General features: G+C 34.9%; 1 protein-coding gene across 1 annotated transcript; it reads left to right on the forward strand.

The window, feature by feature from the left end:
- Nucleotides 1–4224: 4224 nt before the first annotated feature.
- On the forward strand, nt 4225–14750 carry LOC149425218 (ketohexokinase-like). Its single transcript, XM_089651023.1, has 5 exons — nt 4225–4489; nt 8525–8701; nt 11270–11417; nt 11530–11774; nt 12831–14750. The coding sequence occupies exons 1-5, from the start codon at nt 4326–4328 to the stop codon at nt 13108–13110; spliced, it is 1014 nt and encodes a 337-aa protein (XP_089507149.1). The 5' UTR covers nt 4225–4325; the 3' UTR covers nt 13111–14750.
- Nucleotides 14751–23431: the final 8681 nt, after the last annotated feature.

The following is a 23431-nucleotide window of genomic DNA, read 5'->3' on the forward strand; positions in this document are numbered from 1 at the left end:
ATATATGGACTAAAAGAAATATTAAAGTGTATTATTAAATTGCACAAAATTTTACCATACTTTCAGTATTTATATAAAAATATTAAATGTTTTTGAAAAATAACACAATATCCACATTCACAAGTATGCTAAAATTTTTACGTAATTTGAAAAATAGTAAATTGTAGTAACTACACATAAATTTAATTGTAAAAAGCTTATTGGCTTATCGGTTTGCGTCTACGCTTAACACTGATTAAGCTTCTTATAATATCTTCACAACATAAATTTAAACAATTAGTGGTGCGTGTTCTTTTGTGGTGCGGGCCCATAGGCGGTAGCCTTGGTTGCCTGCGCATAAATACGGTCCTGTTCCATTGATAGCATTTTTGCTATCCGCAATGAAAAGCTTCCCAGTGTTTTTTAGCCAAAGACAACAAAAACCAAAGAAGGAAATTAAGCAAGAAAAAAAGACTCAAGGGGGTTTCACTGCCAACATAAACACTTGACAGGTCATAACGTGGTAAGTAGGTACCATTCATATTATGTACTCAAGTGTAGATACTACTTTTATGTAGGTACCTACCTACATTTCCTTTGTCTAATAAATTCAATTCCACAGTGGTAAAAGTTACGATTTCCACTATTCGAACTATTTTTAGAAATGTGTAGGTAAGGAGATCTGTCTCTTGCATTCGGAAGGTACTAGATGGTAAGTAGATGGGTAGATTTAGGTAATGCTACATAGATACATTATTTTACTGGTAGTATTGGTGTATGGGTATCCTACACCTGTTCAGTATAGCAATCGACGTCCGCATTGTTCATTGCGTAATCCGCGAATCCTGGGCCGAATAATAAGCCTAACTGGACACATCACCATGACAGTTACATGTTGACTTTAATCTATATACGATACGATACGATTGTACCACCCCAGTCAGGAGCACTCCTGTCCCGTTGCGACCGGTACACCAGGGGGCACTGATTTGTTAAGACTTGGAACACGTGCTCTGAGAATGGAAAGGATGTTGGAGTTAAATCGACCGGTATATCTACAGGTAATCTAATAAGCCAATATTGGAATTTAGGATGGGCAGGAATAAAGGAATTGATTGAGCGTTTTTATATTGTTATTTTTTTCCTCCTTTTTCTTCCGTTTTCCTTCTTCTTGCCTCCTTTCAGCTCTTCTTAGATCTTCTTGTTCATTATTGGCTATTCTTGGCTCTTTTTGCCTCTTTTTGAATATTCTTGTTTCTTCTTGGCTCTTCTTGCTTCTTCTTGTCTCTTCTTATCTCCCTTTGGCTCCTCTACCTTGTTTCTTCTTCCTTTCTATTTATTCTGTCGGGTCAATACTCTCCGAGTACGTTTCGTACATGGTAATTAATGGAAATAAACGTTTAATAATAATTGGGAGCTCATTTTTGGTGACATTATGGAGAATCCGTGACATGATTTGCATAGTTAAATCAAGCGTAAATCAGTGGCTCCCAGCCCGTGGGTGACGAAAAATTTGGTTTAGTAACTTTATATCCGGGTTCTTCTTCGGACACATAAAAATCTTCGATTCGAATTCGTACCTACTTCCAACTCACAATAAACCGATGGAGTCGAATTATTGTTCAAACAAAATTGTGCATTATTTATTTGAAAAGCTTTACTGTTCACATAGGTTTCTCACATATTTTTTTTACCTATCAACATTATGAAAAATCGTTCAAAAATGTTATGCTTTGATTCTGCGATCCATTCGTCATTGACGCCATTTCCACTGAAGATATTATTCTATGTTTATTTCCAAGGATGTTAAATGTTGGCCAAGCCTTTTCCTTTTCTCCAGACACTTGGCTTTGACCAGTCTGGGTTAATTCCGCTGGGCAGAACTGATCTAGAGGACTCTTCTCGACTGTTTGTAGCGGTACAGATAAGTTTGGGAATCCGTTGCAGATATTATTCGAGAATATTACTGTACGTACACACATCCAGCACGTAAACATGTTCGCATGTCAGTAAATAAACACAAAAATGTAGGTAGTCCACAAATTATTATGTAATATTTAAATAATAATGCAAACACACCAACCGAAAATGTGTTTTAAAGATAGTAGTTATCTACAAATCTATGTGAAAATCTGTAAATCTTCAAACAACTTAATTTTAAATAATTAGTTAGTTACGGTAGTTACAAACAAAGATCACACAGTGATCACAAAATTATCTACAAGGCAGTGTTGCCAACTCACAACAGACAAAAGATAATTTTTTAAATGGGCCATTCACATAAGCCATGATCTATAAAGCTGTGTTTTTTTCCAGGTAGTAATCATGGAGAATATTAGTCCTCCATCATTGTTCAAGAAACATCTTCCGCTTATTATGATGGTAGTAGGAGATGTTGTCTGGGAATGTTCGTATTTTTTTAATTAGTTACTTTTTTATTTAGGTGCGGACTGCAAGTGTGGTACAATTTAATGAATACGATTATAAAACCATCATTTATCACAGTTGATAACTACACACCAGTTTAAAATAATAATAAATATTTTAAGGTGTGCCCATTACATATCTGCTGATCAAACACCTGCGAAGATTTGCTTAAAAGTCGTATATGGAAAGATTAAACATTAATAAGGTAAATAAATTGGTTGAAATTCCACACCGGGATCAATGGCTAAAATGACCTTGAAGTTTGAAGCTTGTTTGCTTGTTTGAAACCCACACGATGAGATAATAAGGCAAATCGTTTGTTTTACAGGTTTTCTCACATTCCTGAAGCAGACAGCTTCACGAAAAGTTTTCACGGAAGATTTTCGTTTAAGTTATTTGATTATTTTTATTAAACGAATTATTAAAATAAGATTTAAGTTTTTGAAAACAACAAATATCTATTTGTTGAAGAGAATGTATGAAAGTTTCAAATCATATAAAAATAATTAATTGCTGAAAAGGCGACTGTTGACCGTTGGGATTTGATTTTTTAAATACGTTATTTGAATTTCGTATTTGTTTTTGTGAATGAATGAATGAATGCTTATGAAATCATGGAAATTAATGCTCATAAAATCTCTCTAATGAAATGAATACAGAATCGAAGTCGATTTAATATAGTCTCTTCATAGTGACACCATACAGTAGTGAATGGTAGAAAAAATCGGGAGGGGGATGTGTAAGGACTGTAAGGAGTTAGATAATATCAGCGCTTTGGCACCTTGGCAATTCGGCGCTCGGAGCGGACTGCTCCAATTGCGCCCGCATTGGACCAGCCCTGTAAATACTTATGTGTGGTATAATAAGACGTGTAGTGAATGTAGTGAATAATAAAAAAGTCGAAGAAGACATAGACCAAGGCTGCCCAACCTTTTTAACAGTTGGGCGAAATTGACGATTTTAAATCACTGGCGGGCCACTGAATACAATATTTCAATGGGGGGGGGGGGGTTGTTAGAGAATTTCTATAAAACATAATTCCCCACAAAAAAAAATTCGAAATGAGTGTTCCCCACAAAATATTTGAAATCCATGGGGGGGGGTTGTTACGGAACTTCGCTGAGAAAAAGTTCCGCGCACCCAAAAACATCGTATGTGATTCCCCACGACAATTTTTCCGAATTCCATGGGGGGGGGGTGGCTACAAGATTCCATTTCGGACGCATAAAATATTATATCAAAAACCGGTGTATTTTTGTTTAAAAAGTAAGTTCAACAGGTTAGATTTTTTCGTCGCTGATTCTCGTTCTGAGTAGCCTAATTAGCGATAAAACGCCTTCGTTGGCAACACTGGTGACCGCGCGCAAGCTGCATTGTTTGGTTTACCGCGGGCCCGCGACAATTTTTCAAATTGGCGGATTGGCGGGTTTTTTGAAAATGGTTCACGCGGGCCACTTATAATTCGTTCGCGGGCCACATTGTGGCCCGCGGGCCTGGGGTTGGGCAGCCTTGACATAGACGATCAAGTGAAACAAATGCTCAAAAAATCTTTACAGTAATATTATTTTCACCCTTAAAATGCACCCATTTGTCTTGAATTCAAAATCTCAAAACTTAACTCCAAACCATTCATAAACCCGAGCAACGCCGCATCAACTAGTGTAATATAACAATCCAGCTCTTTAATACTTAAATTAGAGTTTTATATTATCTTAATCTTTTAAGTTCCTACCGCATAAAATAACGTGCACATTTTGTCTATGGTGAAATTGCCATAGACATATCAGCTGATAGTGTTATCATTTGACATATGTCATTGAAAAAAGCGATATGACATTATTATCGTATTATTGGCCCATCTTTACTTTCAGTTTAATCAGTCGTTAGTATATTTTATAGTTTGGCATTAGTCACAAACTATGATGAATACTCTTAGAGAGGCCTACGGCAGCGTCGTAAGTAAGATTGGATCTCCAGCGAAAGGTGACAACATGCTAAATAAAAAGATTCTATGTGTGGGATTGTGTAATTTGGACATTGTTCAAGTAGTTAAATCTTTCCCTTTGGAGGATTCAGATCAAAGGTTTGTGAAGATGGAAAATAATGTAATATTTGTATTCTTATAATAATTTAGTTTTACCTACATAAAATGTTCTCGTATTACGCATTTACCATTTTTAATGAGCATTTTTATTATCATTACAATATTTGGAGTGAACAAACAGGGGAGTAGCGTCTATGTTTGATATTTAATATGCCTAATTATGTTTATTCAAATGATTATGAGATTATCTTTTATCTTTGGGTATTAGTTTTTTATGGTGGCAGATAACAGAACAGAAGTTAGAAATTCAATATTCACAGTTTTTAATGGATAATGCCGCAACATTTTAAAACTTAATATGTGCAGTTTGAAGAACACTTCATATCTAAATCTTATTCTTATTATAATATGATTATTTTAACTGTAATGCAATGTCTATAAAATGATTATTTTTTGTCTGCCTATGTAAACCACTGGTAAAGTTTCCTTACTCCAATTACTTCTTAATATGCACAATTTTTTTAAATAAAACTTCCGGTAAACTTGCTGACATCTGCCTCACGCACACAATTTTAAAATAAATAACCATTGATTTCAGCTTAGTTACTAATTGAAACAACTATGAGATGTAGACAATGTAGGTTTTTAGGTTCTTAGTTTGGGTTATTTTAATAATTTATGCGTATTTCCTAACCTTTAAACTTGCAATTGAGAAAAAATTGGAACTTTAATGTATCTTTTACCATCGCCACCTACAAATAGTGGTTTTTTGTAGTAATTAAGTTGAAACCAAGTGTCTTTAATGTTTTTGCATATGCGTGAGGCGAAATTCGACAACTTTATGAAACTTCCTTTCAATTTAACTACTACAAGAATTAACTATTTACATCGGCGAAGATGGTTAAACTTCCATTTTTCTTCAATCAAAGTTAAAAATTCCCATGTCAAAATATGTTTAACTGTCATCTTGGATTTTGTTACTATGAAGTGACATTTGCCGAATAGCTGCGTTACAATACGCACAAATTATTCAAATAACCCAAATGAAACTGTTTTGGTATTTGCTGGAGATACATGGGATGAAAAAATCGGATTAAGGGCAGTCAAAATTTGGGTTGATCCAAACCTGTTAACCTTAAACATGACCAAAACAAAATATATTACTTTTAGCATTTCCTCTGTAAATCATCCATCTTTGGACCGTTCCTTAAAAATACATTGTTGTGTGCAGGAGTGCAATTGTCAACCTTTGGAAAGGAAAATAGAAGATAAAAAATAATTGTTGAAATCTAAAATGGAACAATCAAGTTACCATATCTCTAAATAGTATAAAATAAAGTCGCTTTCCATGTCTGTCTGTCTGTGCCCTTAGTTCACCTAAACTACGCATCGTATTTTGATAGGGTTTTTACTTTAATTTAGAAAATTTCTTCCGGAAGGTTTATATATAAATAACATATGCATATTATATTTATAGAAATTAGAGAAAAGTCAATGTTTTGTAATCATGTCGTAAAAAAAATATTTTATGGCGTTTACATTGCCAACACTAGCTAAACCTTATGATACATCAATAAAAATGTACTACGGAATTGTATATCTTGAAAAGGCCCACAAAAAGGTCCACAACGGTATATGTCTATTTTATAAGGATAACTCCCAGCTACGCCGGGTACACGTCAGCTAGTTAACAAATGAAATAAGAAAGAAAGAAAGCCAGCCTACATCTTCAAGAATATATTGGACATAATGACATTAAAAACTGTATACTATGCGCTTTTCAATTAATGCTTTCATATAATGTTATATGTTGGCGTTATTGTTACAAGACTACCCTAGAGCCTTTAAATGTTGCACAAAAATTATTTAAAAAAATAATGTATAAGAAAAGTTTATGTATTCATCACAGTTATATCATATAGTGAAAGTTAAATTATGTCAATAACCATATTCAATATGTGATCCATTTGTGTATGTGTTTTACTGAATTAATATAATAAGGAAGTTGAGTCCATTTTTTTTATTTTTTTTTATCAATGTTCGCATTCAAACTTAAATACTGGTATTTTTTTTTTTTTTTTAAAGTTTGTTTTCATAGTTAAATTAATTCTCAAAGTTTAAATTTTATTAAGCCCGCCAAAACGAGCGGAATCCGAGCGGTAACAGGCGGGGTGTAGTGTGACGTCATTAGAACTGTGAAAACCACGTCGCTTAAGCATTATGTATGGAAAAAATTTTAATTCTTCAACAAGGAATTCCAGTAATTTTTTTACCAATGTTAACCGTCTATTATAATTGATGTTATTAAAAAAAAAAGAAAATTGATTAAGATTTCATAGTTAAATTAATATTTTAAGTTAGAATATTTGCTTTTCACGCCCGGTACGGTATTGCCGTCGCTACTTGTTGACGTTCCCCGCGCGAATTCAGGACCACCGCGCAGAAAAGTAGAGACCAAAAGTAAAATAACGGTTTACAGCCCAGTTCACTGTGAGACTTTTCTGAGCGGCCGGCGGCCTGAAGTGTATCACATGCTATGTGACATGTATAATAATAAAAACATCTAAGTTATGCAATAAACAACATATTATTATAAAGCACTATACGAATATGTATCTTTAGAAATCCATTTCATATAATAATAATAACAAATACGTACATATATTTGACAAACCCAAATAAACCTTTGGCCTATACACCTCTCTCATCTAAACCGACCATCTCTCATGTAATAGAAAGAGATGCACCATAGGTGTTCCGTTGTACGTACAAGTCACGACACATGTGACGACAGAATTCTTTCGACCAATCGTGGAGCGTATACAGTCTATTGCTATTGAATGCTTTTTCAAGAACGTTTAACTAATTCTAAGAATAATAATATAGAAATATATTTATATATTTAGAATCGATATTTTTTGATCTACATGAACATATTTTTTATAAGTCAAAATATTTTTCACTCAACTTCCTTATTGTAAAGCTGCTCATCTCGACACAGGAATTCCCTTGTGAGATGAGCAGCGGAGGTTAAAAAAAATAATAACCTATTTTGTGGATGTTTTTCCATCCCCCCTGATGAAGATAGTTGTTTCTTTTACTAATTAAATTGAAACGAACTGTTATTTACAATAATTTGGGCATATTTATCAGTACATATGTGGAGTAAGGATACTTTACCAAAACATTCTAGGAGATTCTTTATTCTAGATATTTTCTGTCTGCAGAGTTAACCTTCTCAAATTGATGCAGCATGTAAACTGTTCTGTAGTTCCTATTATTAATGTTATTGTTAGGGGCTTGGCCTACTTAGGTCCCTTAACCTTTGGAACACCAGACCCTTTGTGAGGGAAATCAACTATGGAATCATAAATGAAGTGTTTCAAGTGCAAGCGATTCTGTTAAAAAAAATGTATGCACTTTCTCATGGCATACAGATTTGAATAGCAAAACAAAAAATTCCAGCTAGGGCGAAATTTCAATGCCAGCAGCGCATGAATGGTTTGTCAGCGGAAAAAAATTCTTGTTACTGGTGCACAAATGGTTTCCAAAGGTTAAGCTCTCTCCATTCAGGACATAGGCCCAGTGCTAACTCCTATGTTTCACCTTATTCTTTTGACAATAGCCAAGCCAACAAGGTTATCATTAGGTGTTTGACAATGCTCCTATGTTCTAATGTATCTAAGCGAGTCATTCCTTCCTATACTGTACCCTGTGTTGTTCTGAGTGTGGTTTGAACCACCTGTAAACACTTTAGACTATCTCATTCTGCGTTCTTTCTCCAATTTAGTGCTTTGAATTTTCTAGTAATTCTAATAATAAAATGCTTAATGTATGTAAATAAATATGTCATTTTGAGGTTAGTAACGTTTTGCACAACTACTAATAGTTTTGTATTAGTGATCGACTAACCGGTGGATGCAATCTGTTAGCCATAAGTTGATAATAGTTTGACTATAATTAGTAATAAGATAGATCATTGAAGAAATTTATTATATATTTGTACAGCGCCCTTGAGGTGATTTTACACAAAAACAGCGCTATATAAATCATTAAATATTATCACTTATTTAGATGTCTGGAGTCTCGATGGAGACGCGGGGGCAATGCGTCCAACAACTGCACGGTGCTGTCGCAGCTCGGAGCCCCCTGCGAATACCTCGGGACACTCAGCAAAGAGAGCCACCTGAATTTCCTACTAGAAGACTTCAATAAATACAATATTAGCATGGATCATTGCGTTTACTACAAGTAAGTTTTTGAAAAATCATTAACTGCAAAGTCACCCTGAAATGCCAAATGCCATTGAGTCCTTTGATGTTTAAAAATGTAATTCTTCTTCTGATAAGTATGGCAATGATTGGTTATCCAGTCGTACAATAAGACAATAATTTTTAAAAGAAAGGAGTTTGATGAAACTCTGTTTGTCTTAGTCTAAAATCTCTAGTAATAAATTATAAGTGTCACAAGTTATCAGAGAGCAATTAAGATAGACATGAAATATTGTCTGTAGATTAAAGAAGAATGTATGCATCATATCAGATACTATCAGCATTAGTCTCTGGATCGGGGTCAGGACCTGGGTTAAGTAGTAGGTTAAAATGCATGGTCAACAAAATGGAGATAAAACATTAACCTCATTAAAAAGGGCTAACTTAGAATAAAAGATAATATGTAAAACAAAATAGTTACTAGCTTACTAAGAGAACCATCTCCGTCATCCCAAAAATATCATATCCTCTCTCTTAACCCTTGGCCTCCGAATTGTTTAGATAAAAAAGTGTCCTTCACATCCAAATTAATTTTGTACCAAAAGTTTTAAATCTGCAGTGGTGTACTAAATCTAATATAACTTTTAAACTAAACATGTAAACGTAACAATTTTTTAAATGTACTTGTGCATTGAATTAAGGTACTTAAAAAATAAATTAATTGTTTAAAAACAATATGATTAAACGAGGATATAAAAATTAATTTATAATAAAAATAATTTTTATTTTCATTTTTTTATAATTGGATTAAGAAAAGTTGTACAATCATACTTATAACCATAATATATATTTTTTACATAAATATATTCATAAAACTTTTAAAAAAGTACACAACTATATAAATATGATGCTAAATTATTAAGTTTACGGAAATTATTTACGCACCGATTTGTTTCTACAACAATGGCTGCCTAAAATGCCAACTCCGTCTTGTCCTCCCCCAAATCCTACAACGTACTTCTTCGTACTCCTGGATTGCTGGTAAATGGAATTCGGCTGATGTTTGGAGACGATTTCCATGTCCATTCATCAGGATTGGTAGTTTTGCGACGTTTTGCTGGAGTTATGGAAGCCAACGGGCCTACTTCACTCGTCGAAACGTCCAAAACATCCATTTCCTCCTAAGTGGATTCTTTATCCTCAGACTGCGGATCTGAGGAATCTATATGGTCGCTAAGTTATCGTCGTCAAATTCATATAATAAACTCTCAATTTGGGCTGATGCTAGCTGGCCACCACGCGTTTTACGGACAAGCTTGTCTATTTCCGAACCACCCGCCATTTTGCCAAAATCTAACAAAATTTCAATCGTAAATATCAGGAAAAAACTTTACCAACTGAATCCTGCCAATACTACGAAACGAATGCATAATTATCTACAGAGCGATTGGCATTTGAAATTTTAAACAAAGTTGTCACTCATTTATCCCTTTTTCGTTTTTAATCCTACATACATCAGACCCGCCAAGACGGCGTCGTTTGATTTTAAGACACATCGCTGTACACACGCCGGGACGGCGTCGTTTGATTTTAAGACACATTGCTGTACACACGCCGGGACGGCGTCGTTTGAGGCCAATGAGTTAACACTTTAACAGCGGCGCATTTTAATTACTGTAACACTTTGTCAACCGTTCACGAGCCTCACTCATAACGTTTTTTCGTAGAAGACGCTGTTCATGTTTGAGTTTCATACCGTTTATATTAAAATCATGAGCTCTTTTCATGATCTGCGTTATCGGAATGTGTAGATGAATGTTTAGGCTACACACATATAAGAAATTATTTTATGTATTGATGTACGCGAGGTGTGCGAAGGGACGAAACATTGTCCCCGCCACCTCATCAATGCCCAACTGGCTAGCTGAGTTCGCACATACAAAATAAGTTGTCAGTTTTTTTTTTGCAGGCAGGTTTTTAAATTATATAAAAAAAAAGAAAAATTATTACATTGTTATTTTTATTTGTTATATATTTTTTAATAATATTGCATATATTGTTTGTAATCGACCTATTATGTTATGTACAGTCATTATTGTACTCCTGAACAGCTTTTCTTTAACATTGTGTCCATGTAAAAGCCGTTATTGCTTGAATAAATAAATAAATATAATAAAATAAATAATTATAATTATTAGATCACCACATAAATATAAAAAATGCCTGTAACTGTAATAGTCATTTGTCTATAAATCTTACAATAACGCTGGCGAACCATAGAAAGCCATCTTTCAAATGCGCGGCTAAAAATGAACGGCACGAACGTGAAGGGCTGTCAAAGTGTTAAGGATAAAAGTTATTCAAATGTATAACTTTTACCAAGTTGACATCGCGCTTGGGTCCCACCCAGGCGTAGCGTGTTAAATTCCTCGGCTGGCTAAGTCCTCCATCACAACACAAGCAACATTTTCGGCTTTTCTGTGGTGGTAGTAGGAGATTTTCAAATATTGTCAGGTTATTCGTAACCCGGGAATGTTTGTCTTTTTTAAAAAAAAAAAAAAAAAGTATTTATTAATTTTACAAGGGGATAATCTTAATTCACTTTCAGTGAGGTTGAAGCCCCCCTGTCCACGGTGATTGTCTGCTTAGAAACTGGCTCCAGGACTATCCTTCACTCCAATCCCAACTTGCCAGAACTGAAGTTGGAGGAATTTAAAAAAGTGAACTTGAAAAATTATTGCTGGGTTCATTTTGAAGTAAGTAAATCATAATAAAAAAAAGGATTCAAGTAAATAACCCCTAAAACATCGCTACATAATGTGATAAAAAAAAAATTAAGCTTTTAAATATTTTTTTTCTTCATTACAGGGCAGAAACGTATCGGAGGTAAATTTAATGATGGAATACGTGGAGCACTGGAACAGTACAAGGAGCAAGGATGAACTAAACGCTCCCATAAAAATCTCTCTGGATTTAGAGAAGCCTAGAACTGAATTATTAGATCTCCTGCCCTATGCTGATGTAGTGTTTGTTGGTAAAGACTTTGCCAAATCCAGAAAGTGCAATAATATGAGTGAAACACTCAAAACCGTCGCCAAAGATACAAAACCTGGGTAGGTGCATTTTGTAACGCTAAATATCAAATATAATATGATAAACCTGTTAATCTGCTCAGAGGGTTTATGAAAATGACTTTCAACTGTTGCTGTTTATCTACCAATGAAACGATAAATTATCTATCTATCTTAAATAGAAATGATGAAATAAAATAATATTTTTTGTTATTGAGGATAACTTTTTTAATGCACTAACATCATAAATCCTGCTACTGATGTCATTTTTTTTAAGTTACAAACGTGGTAAACAAAAAGCAAACGGTAACAATAACAATCAATAAATTCATTGATGTTACATTTGGGGTGCCTTAAGAAAGTATTCTGGGTTCAATCCTGTTCTAAATTTTCATATTAAGTATAATCAACAAATAAGTCAAAGTTATCCATCTAGTCAAAATTATCCATCTAGTCAAAGTCAGCCATCTAGTCAAGTAAGGCTTGCTTAAATATTAAAATGGATGCAGCAGATTTTCGAAACTGGAAACGGAGAGGACAGGTCTTTGCTATGCTCAATCAATTATCGAAAATGTATTTACAATTTAAGAATATGAAAAACATGCATATTATGTTCATATTGTATCCATTTTTAAGTGTAGTGATATAACTAAACTGTACTCACTTAGTAATTTACATACGGGACTTCAATATTATGTACAGGAAAGTCTGTACATTTTCTTCTTACATCCATCAAACTAAATAATTGCCATTGATGTATTATATTTAGATGAGACACGAAGCGAAAAAATAGGTTCCGCTTTTTTGACCTACTTTCCCAACGCTCTAATTAAAACTACCGAATCAGCTCTACGCGCACCGCTTATCGCGTTCTAATAGTGGAAGAAGTTTCTATGTAGTGCCTCTAATTGTAGCTCTATGATAGTTGCCCGTATTATTCCGTCCGTATCATGCCCCTACTATTTCGTAAAACTCATATTCTTTATAATCTTAGGATTATAGTTAGTTCTCGTCATACGTACATGGCTAGAGCTATCCATTTATCCTTTCCAGCATTAATATTATATAAATTCTTAAAATTATTTTGTTTAATTACAGAGCGACAATAATATGTGCATGGGGTGACAGGGGTGCCATGGCACGCGCCCCCGACGGCTCTACGGTGCAGAGCCCTGCCTTCCCCCCCTGGCAGGTGGTGGACACCCTGGGCGCCGGAGACACCTTCTGCGCCACAGTCATCTTCAGCCTGTCGGCGGGCCGCTCCCTGCAGGACTCCATCTCTCTGGGCTGTCGGGTGGCAGGGGATAAAGTGGGGCAGGTGGGGCTGGATGATATTGCCGCCTCATATCGCCGGATCTCCGCCAAGATGCCGAGTTAGCCCAAACTTACAGAGCTCAAAAATAATGTCGACTTGCATAATCCGTTTTACTTATTAGATTCTTACGCGCCGATTCAGCATTGGTATATATATGAGCCGGCCGTAAGTCTGGTTTAAGGCCCTTTTACCAAAGTACGCCTTAGTAATAAGTCAAGTTTGTTGTTTGGTTGTAACTGTTCCGACCTTATGTGCCCCTAAATTTTTACACTGCTATTATAAGAAAGGGGGTTTGGGTAAACATATGGATGTACACTTTGGATAGTGGTTGGAACTCATTTCGCTTCAACACGCAACAATATAAGCGATCAAACTAACTTCTTAACACAACTGTGTTTAGATGAGACAGCTTTATTATTATTATTAATACCTCTAGAGCTTAAACAGTGTGCGCAGGTTATGTAACCAGTGGCCAGTCCATAATGGCTGAAAATCTGTGCCTACCTTGAGAAAAACAACAAACAGTATAGCAAAATTTAAAAAAAAGTAATATTGTTTTAAATACAACAAATTTCTAAGAAATAGTCAAGAACTTGTACACTCAATTATTCAGTTAGCCACAACAATCAGCGGAAGATGAAAAGCCATTTTCAAATATTCAATGCACAATTATTCATACCTGAACTTGAAAAACTACGCACAGTCATAGAGTAATGAACGCCACTGGTAAGCACTCAATCCATAGGGCCCATTTTGCTATTTCCCGTGTTGGAACTTATTTCTTTGACAAAAACCAATTCCCTTTACAAAAGTTCAAAGTTCATCAACTTTATTTCGTATTTGGTGACAATATGATTCACCAGGGATTCTATTTTAAATTGGGATATTGATATGAAGTGCTGTCTTTATAAAAATGTTTAGAGTTAAACCTTAAAATTAATGACTGAAGGAAATTCAAAAGGTAGTGTTGAATTTTTTTTACAGGGAATACAAAAAATTGACCACTTTTCTACCTTCTAAGTTTGTAAACAATTTTTGTAGCTGCTGATAAAAATACATTAGTAAATTAAGTAATTATAAAAATAATATGTAATAAATAGGTTTGCCATTTATTTATGGTATGATGTAAGAGTTTTGGACACATTTACATTTATGAAATTTATTTAAATGATTATATAATATATAGGTGATACAAATACGATTTATTAAATTTTGCTTGGTCTAATTTTTTTTTTCTTGTGACAGCTGTTTCGTTTTTGGAAAACGGAAAAGCTGGCTGTAAATAAATAGATTGATACCTGACAGAACATAAAAATCGTATTTTATTTAAATGATACCTACTAAAAAAACATGAATATTTCATTTCTTCAAAGTAACCCAAACAATAAATAAAGGTGATCCATATTGTATAATTTATTATTATAAAAGTATGTAAGTAATTTGTGGGTATGAAATCAATTTAGGGTGCGCAAAGTGCACTTTCGTCTTTTGTTTGGTCAGTTTTCTGATTTGGTGTTTGTTCTTGTTACAGAGATTACTGTGCCATCTCCTAGTTCAAAAGCTAATTTTTTATTGTAATTGTTTTTAAATACATACAGAAAAATATTTACTGCTGTAATCATTATAATTGCAAATACCTTTTTTCTTCCTTCTAAGCCATGTAGTGACTACCAGGGTAACTTAAACACACGAAATTCATAAAATACAACTATATTTTGTAAAAAATTTACCTTCAAAATTTTTTCCGACTGATACTTTTGTTTAAACGGCGATGGAAGTATTCCAAATGCATTTTAACTATTTGACTCACTTCAATTGTGTGGATTTTTAATTTTTAGGAGAATGATACCTAAAATTTTTATCTGCAGTTATACAGCCTTATTCTTTAATGTCAAAAATGTCTTTAAATGGGCTCCGAAAGAGCTGGAAATGTTGCATTTCAGCACACTGACAAAAGTTTGAAAACCTGACTTCTTGAAAAAGTGAGGTTATTTTGAACATATTATTTTTTAATTGACCGTTATTGCATGAATTTAATAAGATTTCAATGAAAAATTATGTTTTTTTTTAATAACAATTGTTTTATGCATGTGTAGATACATATAAATCCTAGAAAACAAGGTATATATTCCGCTAATAATGAATCCAAAATGTGATTTTTTTTTGTTATATCCGCGAATTATTAAAATAATTAATTTTTTTAAAGAAAATAAAAAGTGAGGTGTCGGTTTTCTTTCAGATTCCTTAAATAAAATAAATGTGTTTTCAAAATTTCGTATTCAGTACAATTTTTCGGTATTTGGAGTAAAAATATGATATTTTTCCATTTTTTATGTTTGATATTAAAATATTCCTATTTATAAATATTAATGTATATTTCAATAGTATTTGTTTTTGCAACATATTCAAAAAGAAGAAATATAGCACATTTAAAATACCTTAGAAATATTTAAAAATTCTGTAAGAAATTTCAAGTTTATACATATAAACAACCTTCTTTGACTGCATAAACAAAGTTTGTATATATGACCGGTCAGTGGTTAAGTTCATCGCGTTTTGTTCCCACCCGGGTGTAGTGTGTTCAATTCCTCGGCTGGCTAAGTCCTCCATCACAACACAAGCAACATTTTCTGCTTACTGTGGTGGTAGTAGGAAATTTTCAAATATTGTAAGATTATTCTTAACCCGGGACATTCCCGTATGTATTTTTTTTAATAAAAAAATAAATGTATACAGTCAAACTTGGTTATAACTAAACTTGGGACCGACTAAATTTGCTCCTTATAGCCATTCATCGTTATATCCAAAATAGGTTTTTTAAAAGTCATATGTACCTACCTACCTACCTCTACTATCATTATATTCACAAAAGTACAGTATATTTTCAAAATATGAGTATGTATTACTTATTAAAAAAAAAATTAGAATAATACACTTTTATTACCCAAATTTACTATCAATAATTGTTTTAAAGATTTCTTTTTCATGCTTCTCAATTTCCTCTTCAAAACAATCAACGCTTTATAACTATCATCACCTGGTTCAAGGCTTCCTTGAAAAATATCACTTATTATCACTATCTTGCGCGTACTGTACCCACCGCTTGTTAAATCTCACTTGTCATAAATAACTAGCTAACTGGATTGTTTTGGTTTTCGGCTCTGAAATTTTACTTATCACAAACCAGTGATGCACAAGCCACAGCCCGCGTTTTCAAGTTCATACGGCCCACTTGCCTATAGAGAAAAATCTAAATGTTTGGGGTAATTCTTGAAAACCCTGGCTGAGAACATTTTTTTAAAGAGTTTTGGTTAATTTACACTGCATTTCCTAAATGGAACCAAATTCGAAGAACCGGTTTGCATAACACGAAATTCAAAAAATCAACAGAAACCTTAACTCTTGAATATCGCTCTCAACCCTCCTACCCCTCAAAGAAAGCAAAAAAATCCGTATGTAGGTCGCGGCCTGTTAAAAATAGGCAAAGCGGCACCTCTGCTGAAAAAGTTGTGCATCACTATCATAAATTTACCCCGTGCAGAGGTGTAGGTACTCATAACTAGTTACCTTCATAAACATATTTATTGGTTTTTAAAACAAAATTGACGATTAGTTATAATACAAAAGGAGACGTAAAAGGGGAACAAATTTGCTCAAAGTTCAGATTTTGCATGACTTTTGCAGATTTTATGACAATTTTTACATTGTGCCCAATGGATAGCAATGGTTCACATAGCCGACAATCTTACACAGGTAGTGCACAAAAAATTATGTATCCGTCCTTGACGGGATAGGAAATTCTTGAATAATTCCCAACTATTTTTTCAGACCCAAGACCCAATAGCCGGATCGTTATAACCAAGTTCGACTGTATATACATAGAGGGCCGGCCCTGAGCCAAGCTTTGACGCCCCTTGTCAAACCCAGTAGAAGCCTGCCGGCAAGTAAAAGATCACTGTAATCGATAATATTTGGATGATTTGCATTTTAGGTAAGGAATTATCAGCGCAGTAGCAATTGGGCGCCCAGAGCGGACTGCTCCAATTGCGCCCACATAGGACCGGCTATATATATACACGGTGTCCGGAAACTCGTAGTACAAGCGGGAAACTGGAGAATCTACACCACATGGGGAACCCAAAAAAACATAAAGTTTTTTGATTTGAGCATTTTCAAAAAAAAACCAAAAAAATATATTTTTCGGCTATTTTAGGGTTAAAGTTTTTTCTGGTGTTTAGGGTTGAATAACATATGTTTTAACCCTGCAGAGCAGAAATATTTTATGATTACACCGGGTTAAATGAAGGGTGATTTCAAAATAATGCTTCAAATCCGAGTTTCTTCATTTGTTTTACTTTCAAATAGTTTTAATTAGTTGGGTACTTTGATCTTCAGTAATAATTTATAAGAATTTGATTAAAAAAAAAATAAAAAAAAATCAACTTCAAACTCGATTTACTCGATAACGAAAGCTCAAATAATAAAAAAATATACTACAAAATCGACTCCAAATGTGATGTAGATTCACCAGTTTCCCGCTTGTACTACGAGTTTCCGGACACCCTGTATATATATATTTCTATTAACTATTTTATGTCAGTTTCTATTAGTGAGGTTTTCACATACACAGTTTTTTATCAAGTGTATAAAATTTTCACCACGTTAATTAGTAAGGCTGATAATCTGTAACCCAATCAGAGAAAATACATATGTATTGACATGTAAAAAAAAAAATATTTTTCATGAATTCACATTCATGACAAAAGTTTAATGCTGCACCAAGCTCCTTAATAATAATTATGTGTTGAAATGTTAAAAAAACTGGTACATTAACAGCTTGGGTTAATATTTATTTATTAATTTAAACGCCCTAATGGGCTTTTACATTATACATATTTTACATAATTTACTGCATAATACAGTGACAACAGTAGGTTTTATTTTTAAAACATCAACACAAAAATAACAAAAAATTTTTTAAGCTCACAACTGCTCACAACATATCTATAAGCAAACAACAAATATACGCAATCGCTCTTTAAATATGCTACATAAAAATGTCATTCAGGTATCTCTTAAACACAGGTAAACTTATATTAAATATGTCGATATTTCAGGTGAATTTGTTTCCAAGTATGTGAAAGCGAGAAATAGGTGCATGTATGTGATAGTTGGTACTAAAGTTATTGTTGCAGAATAATATATTTTGCCTAGTTGCTCGAGTAGGTACTCTGAAATCTATGAATTGCAGGAGTTCACAACAGTCTAGTTTGGAGTTAATCATCTTAAATTTTTTTTTTTTTTTTTTATATTTACTCCACACAGGAGGCCCTGAAGAAAATAATTTCCCTCAGGGCCTATGTCATCTTTGGGGATGCTGTGTGGAGGGTCTTTTTTTGGAGAGGAAGGAGTGAACATGGGTCTTGAAGAGTCCCATGTTGTAGGAGGGAGGAAACACAGAGGCCGGCAGTTCGTTCCACAGCCGAGCTGTTGAACTTAAGAACGAATCGTAGAAGCGACCCGTTCTCATGTGACAAGTGTCAACTGTGTACAAATGTTTGGCGTGTATCCCGACTACGCACCGGTGCCGAAGGGATCAATGACGCTAGTTCTTCAGAGCATCTTCCATTGTAATACCGATAGAACAAGGACAGCATACCTACCTGACGCCTGTGCTCTAAAGATTGCAGTCCGTTTGTTAAGATTGGGGAATCTATCAAACGGACCGCCCGTTTCTGCACAGAGTCAAGGGTTTTTTTCAGGTATTTTGGGGCTCCAGACCAGAGATGGCTGCCAAATTCGACAGTAGGGCGCACTTGCGATTTGTACAGGGTGAGCAGTTGTGTACTATTAAAGTATCTGCGGGCCCTGTACAGTACGCCCAGCTTCTGAGAGGCCAACTTTACTCTAGCTTCGATGGAGCCCCCGTACCTGAGCTGGTCACTTATAGTTACACCAAGCATATCAATGGAAGGCCTGTTCGGAAGATTGCTTCCGTTGAAGGAGACTAGATTATCATTTGGATCCCTTTTAGACGTAATCAGACAGGATTGGGTCTTTGAAACATTAAATTCGACGAGATTATTTTTACCCCAGGAGGAAATACTCTCGAGATAACCGTCCATTCTCTGCTTCAAAGCCCTCCGAGCCGTTGGAGTTTGTGTGCCCTTTGGGGGCTTGTCAAACAAAAAGCTATCATGAACTGTACTGTCATCCGCGTAACAATGAATCGGTGCACATGTCAAAAGGTCATTGATGTGCAACAAAAACAAAGTTGGAGACAGAACCGATCCCTGTGGGACGCCAGCATTTATGGAGTGCGAGGAAGAGGTGAAACCGTCAGCAATCGCCTGAATCGACCTATCCCTTAAAAAGTCAGCAATCCACGTACACAGGGATGCGGGAAGTCCGTAAGAATGCAATTTGTTGACAAGTCCTCGGTGCCAGACCCGGTCAAAGGCCTTGGATATGTCTAGTGCGACCGTTTGGGTCTCACCGTGACCCAAACAATAAAATAGTTAGGTCATTTATTTTTCCTCTGTTTTCAGGGAAATGTATTTTAAGTGTATTTAGTAAGAATGTATAGTTTATGTGTTGAATAGATGTATAATTTGAAGTTAATAAATCGTAAAAATTTGTGCTGCACGCGTTCAATATTTTTTATATGAAACTGGTAGTATGGGGACCACACTATTGAATTGTATTCTAACAAGCTGTGTACTAGCGACAGATACACGATTTTTATAACCTCCAACGAGTCGAAGTCTTTGATGGTTCTGATTATAAAACCCAGTGTCTTCATACCTTTGTTAGTTATTTGTTGTATGTGATTTACAAAATTTAATTGATGTCAAACATAACTCCAAGGTCCCGAATTTCGTTGACTTTTTCTAAGATTTCGCTTGCTATTGTGTATGTAAATAATAGTGGGGTCTTTGTTCGACAAGATGTTAATGTCTTACATTTATCAATATTGAGGAATAAGTTGTTAGCTATACACCAATTATATAATTTTCAGATGTTTGACTATAAGATTAGGCAATCGCTTATATTAGATATTCTTTTGTATAATTTGATTTCATCGGCAAAAAGCAGAACTTCTACATTGTCAAAACAATTTATGATATCATTTTAAAAAAAAATTTAATTTAAAAAAAAAAGAAAGACAAACATTCCCGGGTTACGAATAACCTGACAATATTTGAAAATCTCCTACTACCACCACAGTAAGCTGAAAATGTTGCTTGTGTTGTGATGGAGCACTTAGCCAGCCGAGGAATTGAACACACTATGCCCGAGTGGGACCCAAGCGCGATGTCAACTCGGCCACCGACCGGTCCGGTTTATAAATATAAGAAAGAGAACGGGGCCGAGGTGACTCCCTTGCGGTAGGCCACTAGTTGCATTAAATAACTTAGATTTGGAATATTTAATTTTGACATTAAAATTCTGTTCGACAAGTAACTCGAGAACCAATCTAACAACTCCCAATGCATACAGTTTACTAAGCAATAATTTATGGGATACTTTGTCGAAAGCTTTTGAAAAGTCTGTACATATATATAAAATATAATATATAAAAGACTGTCCACTTGTTTTTTGTTGGAAAAAGATTCCGTAATATAGTTGTGGTAGAGTAGCAGGTTAGTAGCAGTTGACCTTCCAGTAACGAATCCATGTTGGTTTTTATCAATTACTTTGAGTATTGATGGATAAATTATATCGAGAACGAGGTATTCTAAAATTTTTGGAAATGTTGATTGTATACATATAGGACGGTAGTTTTTTATGTCTGTGTCATCACCTTTTTTTGAAAATAGGGGTAATAAAACTAGATTTCCAAAGGGTTGGAAAATGTTCAGAAGAAAGTAAGTGGTTGTAATAGTGCGGTGAGTAGACCTGATATTGCATGTGCGCATTGTTTGAGAAATATTGGCGGTATGTTATCTGTGCCCGCAGATTTGTTAGAGTCGAGGGAAAGTATTTTATTTAGACATGATTCCCATGTAATGCGGTAGTTCTGTAATTGTATTGTATTTTGATATACATACGATGGTACGTTGTTATCTGATATTTCGTCTTCGTATACGCTTTGGAAATGATCAGCAAACAGATTTACAATGTCAATGGTGCTATTTGCTATTTTTCCATCGTAATGCATTGTGGGAGGGTAGTCGGTACTTTCATTGTTTAATTTTTTAACAAAGTTCCACAGGTTTTTTGATCCTAGAGCTTTTTTCTCAATGGAGTTTATGTGTGCTTTATAGCACAGTTTTGATAGTGATTTGCATTTTTTTCTCGTTTCTGAAAAGTTTAAGCAGTCATTGGTTTGGTGAGTAAATTAAAAAATTTTATGTAACTGTTTTTTTTTGTTTGAGTAATATGTAGTATAAGATCATTGGGGAACCAAATTGGATATGTTCTGTATTTTGATATATATGAGGGGACATGAGATTTTATATTTTCGGAAAATGTATGGTAAAGTTTTTCTAGGGTTTGTTCAATGTCATCATCAATCAAAAAGGTCCAATCTGTATTAGTGAGTTGATAGTTAATAGAATCGTCATCGGCGTTTTTGAAGTTGAGCGTTGTTTGTTTCAATGGGGGTTTGTTTGTGTACATATTGTCACGTAACGAATCGGACACGTTCAAAACTCCCGCGAATTCAAATTAGTCAGCGGTGAGTTGTTACCATTGTCGCTGTGCGCGCGCGCCTGCCTCGTGCACGGCCAAGTTGGTAAAACTGCTCTACGCTCGACACGCCGGCATTCAAATCACCAACGGCCGCACACTCACAATCTAGCCTTGGCCCTGTCAACATGTCTGTTTTGCTATCAACCAGGACGCCATGATTGCGCGCCTAAATTAACGGCCGCTTTGTACAAGTAATTTCGAAGCCTGTACCTAATTGCTGTGCCTACTCACCATGGAGAAATGTACGCGTAATAGCGCGTACAGTACGGAAGATAACCCTCCTTTTGTGGTTCAACATGTACGCGAAACCTACTACAAATTCATGTAAGCGGATTAACTATCTTTACCTTTTATGTGCCTTTTGTGACTTGAATTATGCCTACACACACGCTTGCCAGCCAGAACCTAAATTATCAAGAGAGATTGTTCCTAACGAAACGCTAGGAATATTTAGGATGTAAATGACCCATCTCATTTGTGTATCTGTTTGTAATTGTGCTTTGTGAATATACTATCATACCCCATTAATGCGTTTCCTTTGACGAATTCGAAGTGGTTTGTTTGGCAATCAGTTCCCCGTGTAAAAGCCGTAGCTGACCTGACGCCTGATGATCATGATCTCAACCTCTACCACCTGAGCTAACGCCGATATGTACTAAGGCACCCTTTTTGCAATGGACCTCTCACAGGGAAATTGCGCCCTTTACAATATTTACTACAATGTGTAAGGGAGGACAATGATTATCTACCGGTACAAGCTGATCGTTTGACATTTCAACACATAGTTTAGAACAGTTTGAAAGGGCTAGATCTAGAAGGCGATCACATTCATGGTATACAAAATTATATTGGTGTAGATTTAAATAGTTGATCATATCTATCACTTTACATGCTGGGTCATTAGAAGATTCATTAGTAATATGGCCACTGTCACTGGAGTTCCATTTCAAATTTGGAAGATTATAATCGCCGATGATAATTATTTTCGACGTAGGATTTTTTGACATAAGGAATTAAATGTCTTCACAATGTTTCTTGTAAGTTTGAATGTCGGAGTTTGGCAGTATGTATATAGTTCCAATGATGATTTTTTCCATGGGGGTAACAATTTTTACAAATAATTGTTCCAATGAAGTATTTTACGTGTTTAGTTTTTTCGCTAATAAATTTTCCTTTTTTGCTATCAGAACTCCACCTCCTCTGGATTTAGAACTAGATTTTGAATTTCTGTCACGCCGAAATATCTCGTGGTTTGTAAAACCAAGTTCTGGAGATTTTATTTCTGGGACGAGCCATGTTTCGGTAAGGATAAATATATCGTGTCCATGTAAAGGTACTGTTGTTTTTAGTTCGTGTAGTTTTGTACGAAGTCCTCGAGTATTCTGGTAGTAGATTTTAGTCACGTCTGGGCATTTGGTCCGGCATTTTCGGCTACTTAGGTCTAGTTTTTTGGGACAATTTTTACTATCGATGGCTTTTTGTTAATACATTTTATGGTGAATCCGACTTCACCTTCCTGTGTGGAAGGCCTGATGAGGAACACGAGCCAGTGGAGAGAATTTGAGGAATTCAAATCTAACCCTGGGATATCGCACTTATTATAAAGGTTTAAAATAAAAATTGTGAGGTAAATGAATAAATTTATTGTACAAAAATAATTTCTCTTCGTAACACTATTTTTTTGGGAGCA

Source organism: Hesperophylax consimilis, chromosome 3 (assembly GCF_061612785.1).
Source record: "Hesperophylax consimilis isolate HC1 chromosome 3, BYU_Hcon_1.0, whole genome shotgun sequence".
Taxonomy (NCBI): Eukaryota; Metazoa; Arthropoda; class Insecta; order Trichoptera; family Limnephilidae; genus Hesperophylax; species Hesperophylax consimilis.

What these genes read in the sequence shown, in the direction of transcription:
- LOC149425218 (XM_089651023.1), top strand. Translation starts at nt 4,326, where the DNA reads ATGATGAATACTCTTAGAGAGGCCTACGGCAGCGTCGTAAGTAAGATT. An exon ending in TTGGAGGATTCAGATCAAAG is followed by an intron (nt 4,490 to 8,524) that starts GTTTGTGAAGAT and finishes TCACTTATTTAG; the next exon opens with ATGTCTGGAGTCTCGATGGA. An exon ending in GATCATTGCGTTTACTACAA is followed by an intron (nt 8,702 to 11,269) that starts GTAAGTTTTTGA and finishes ATTCACTTTCAG; the next exon opens with TGAGGTTGAAGCCCCCCTGT.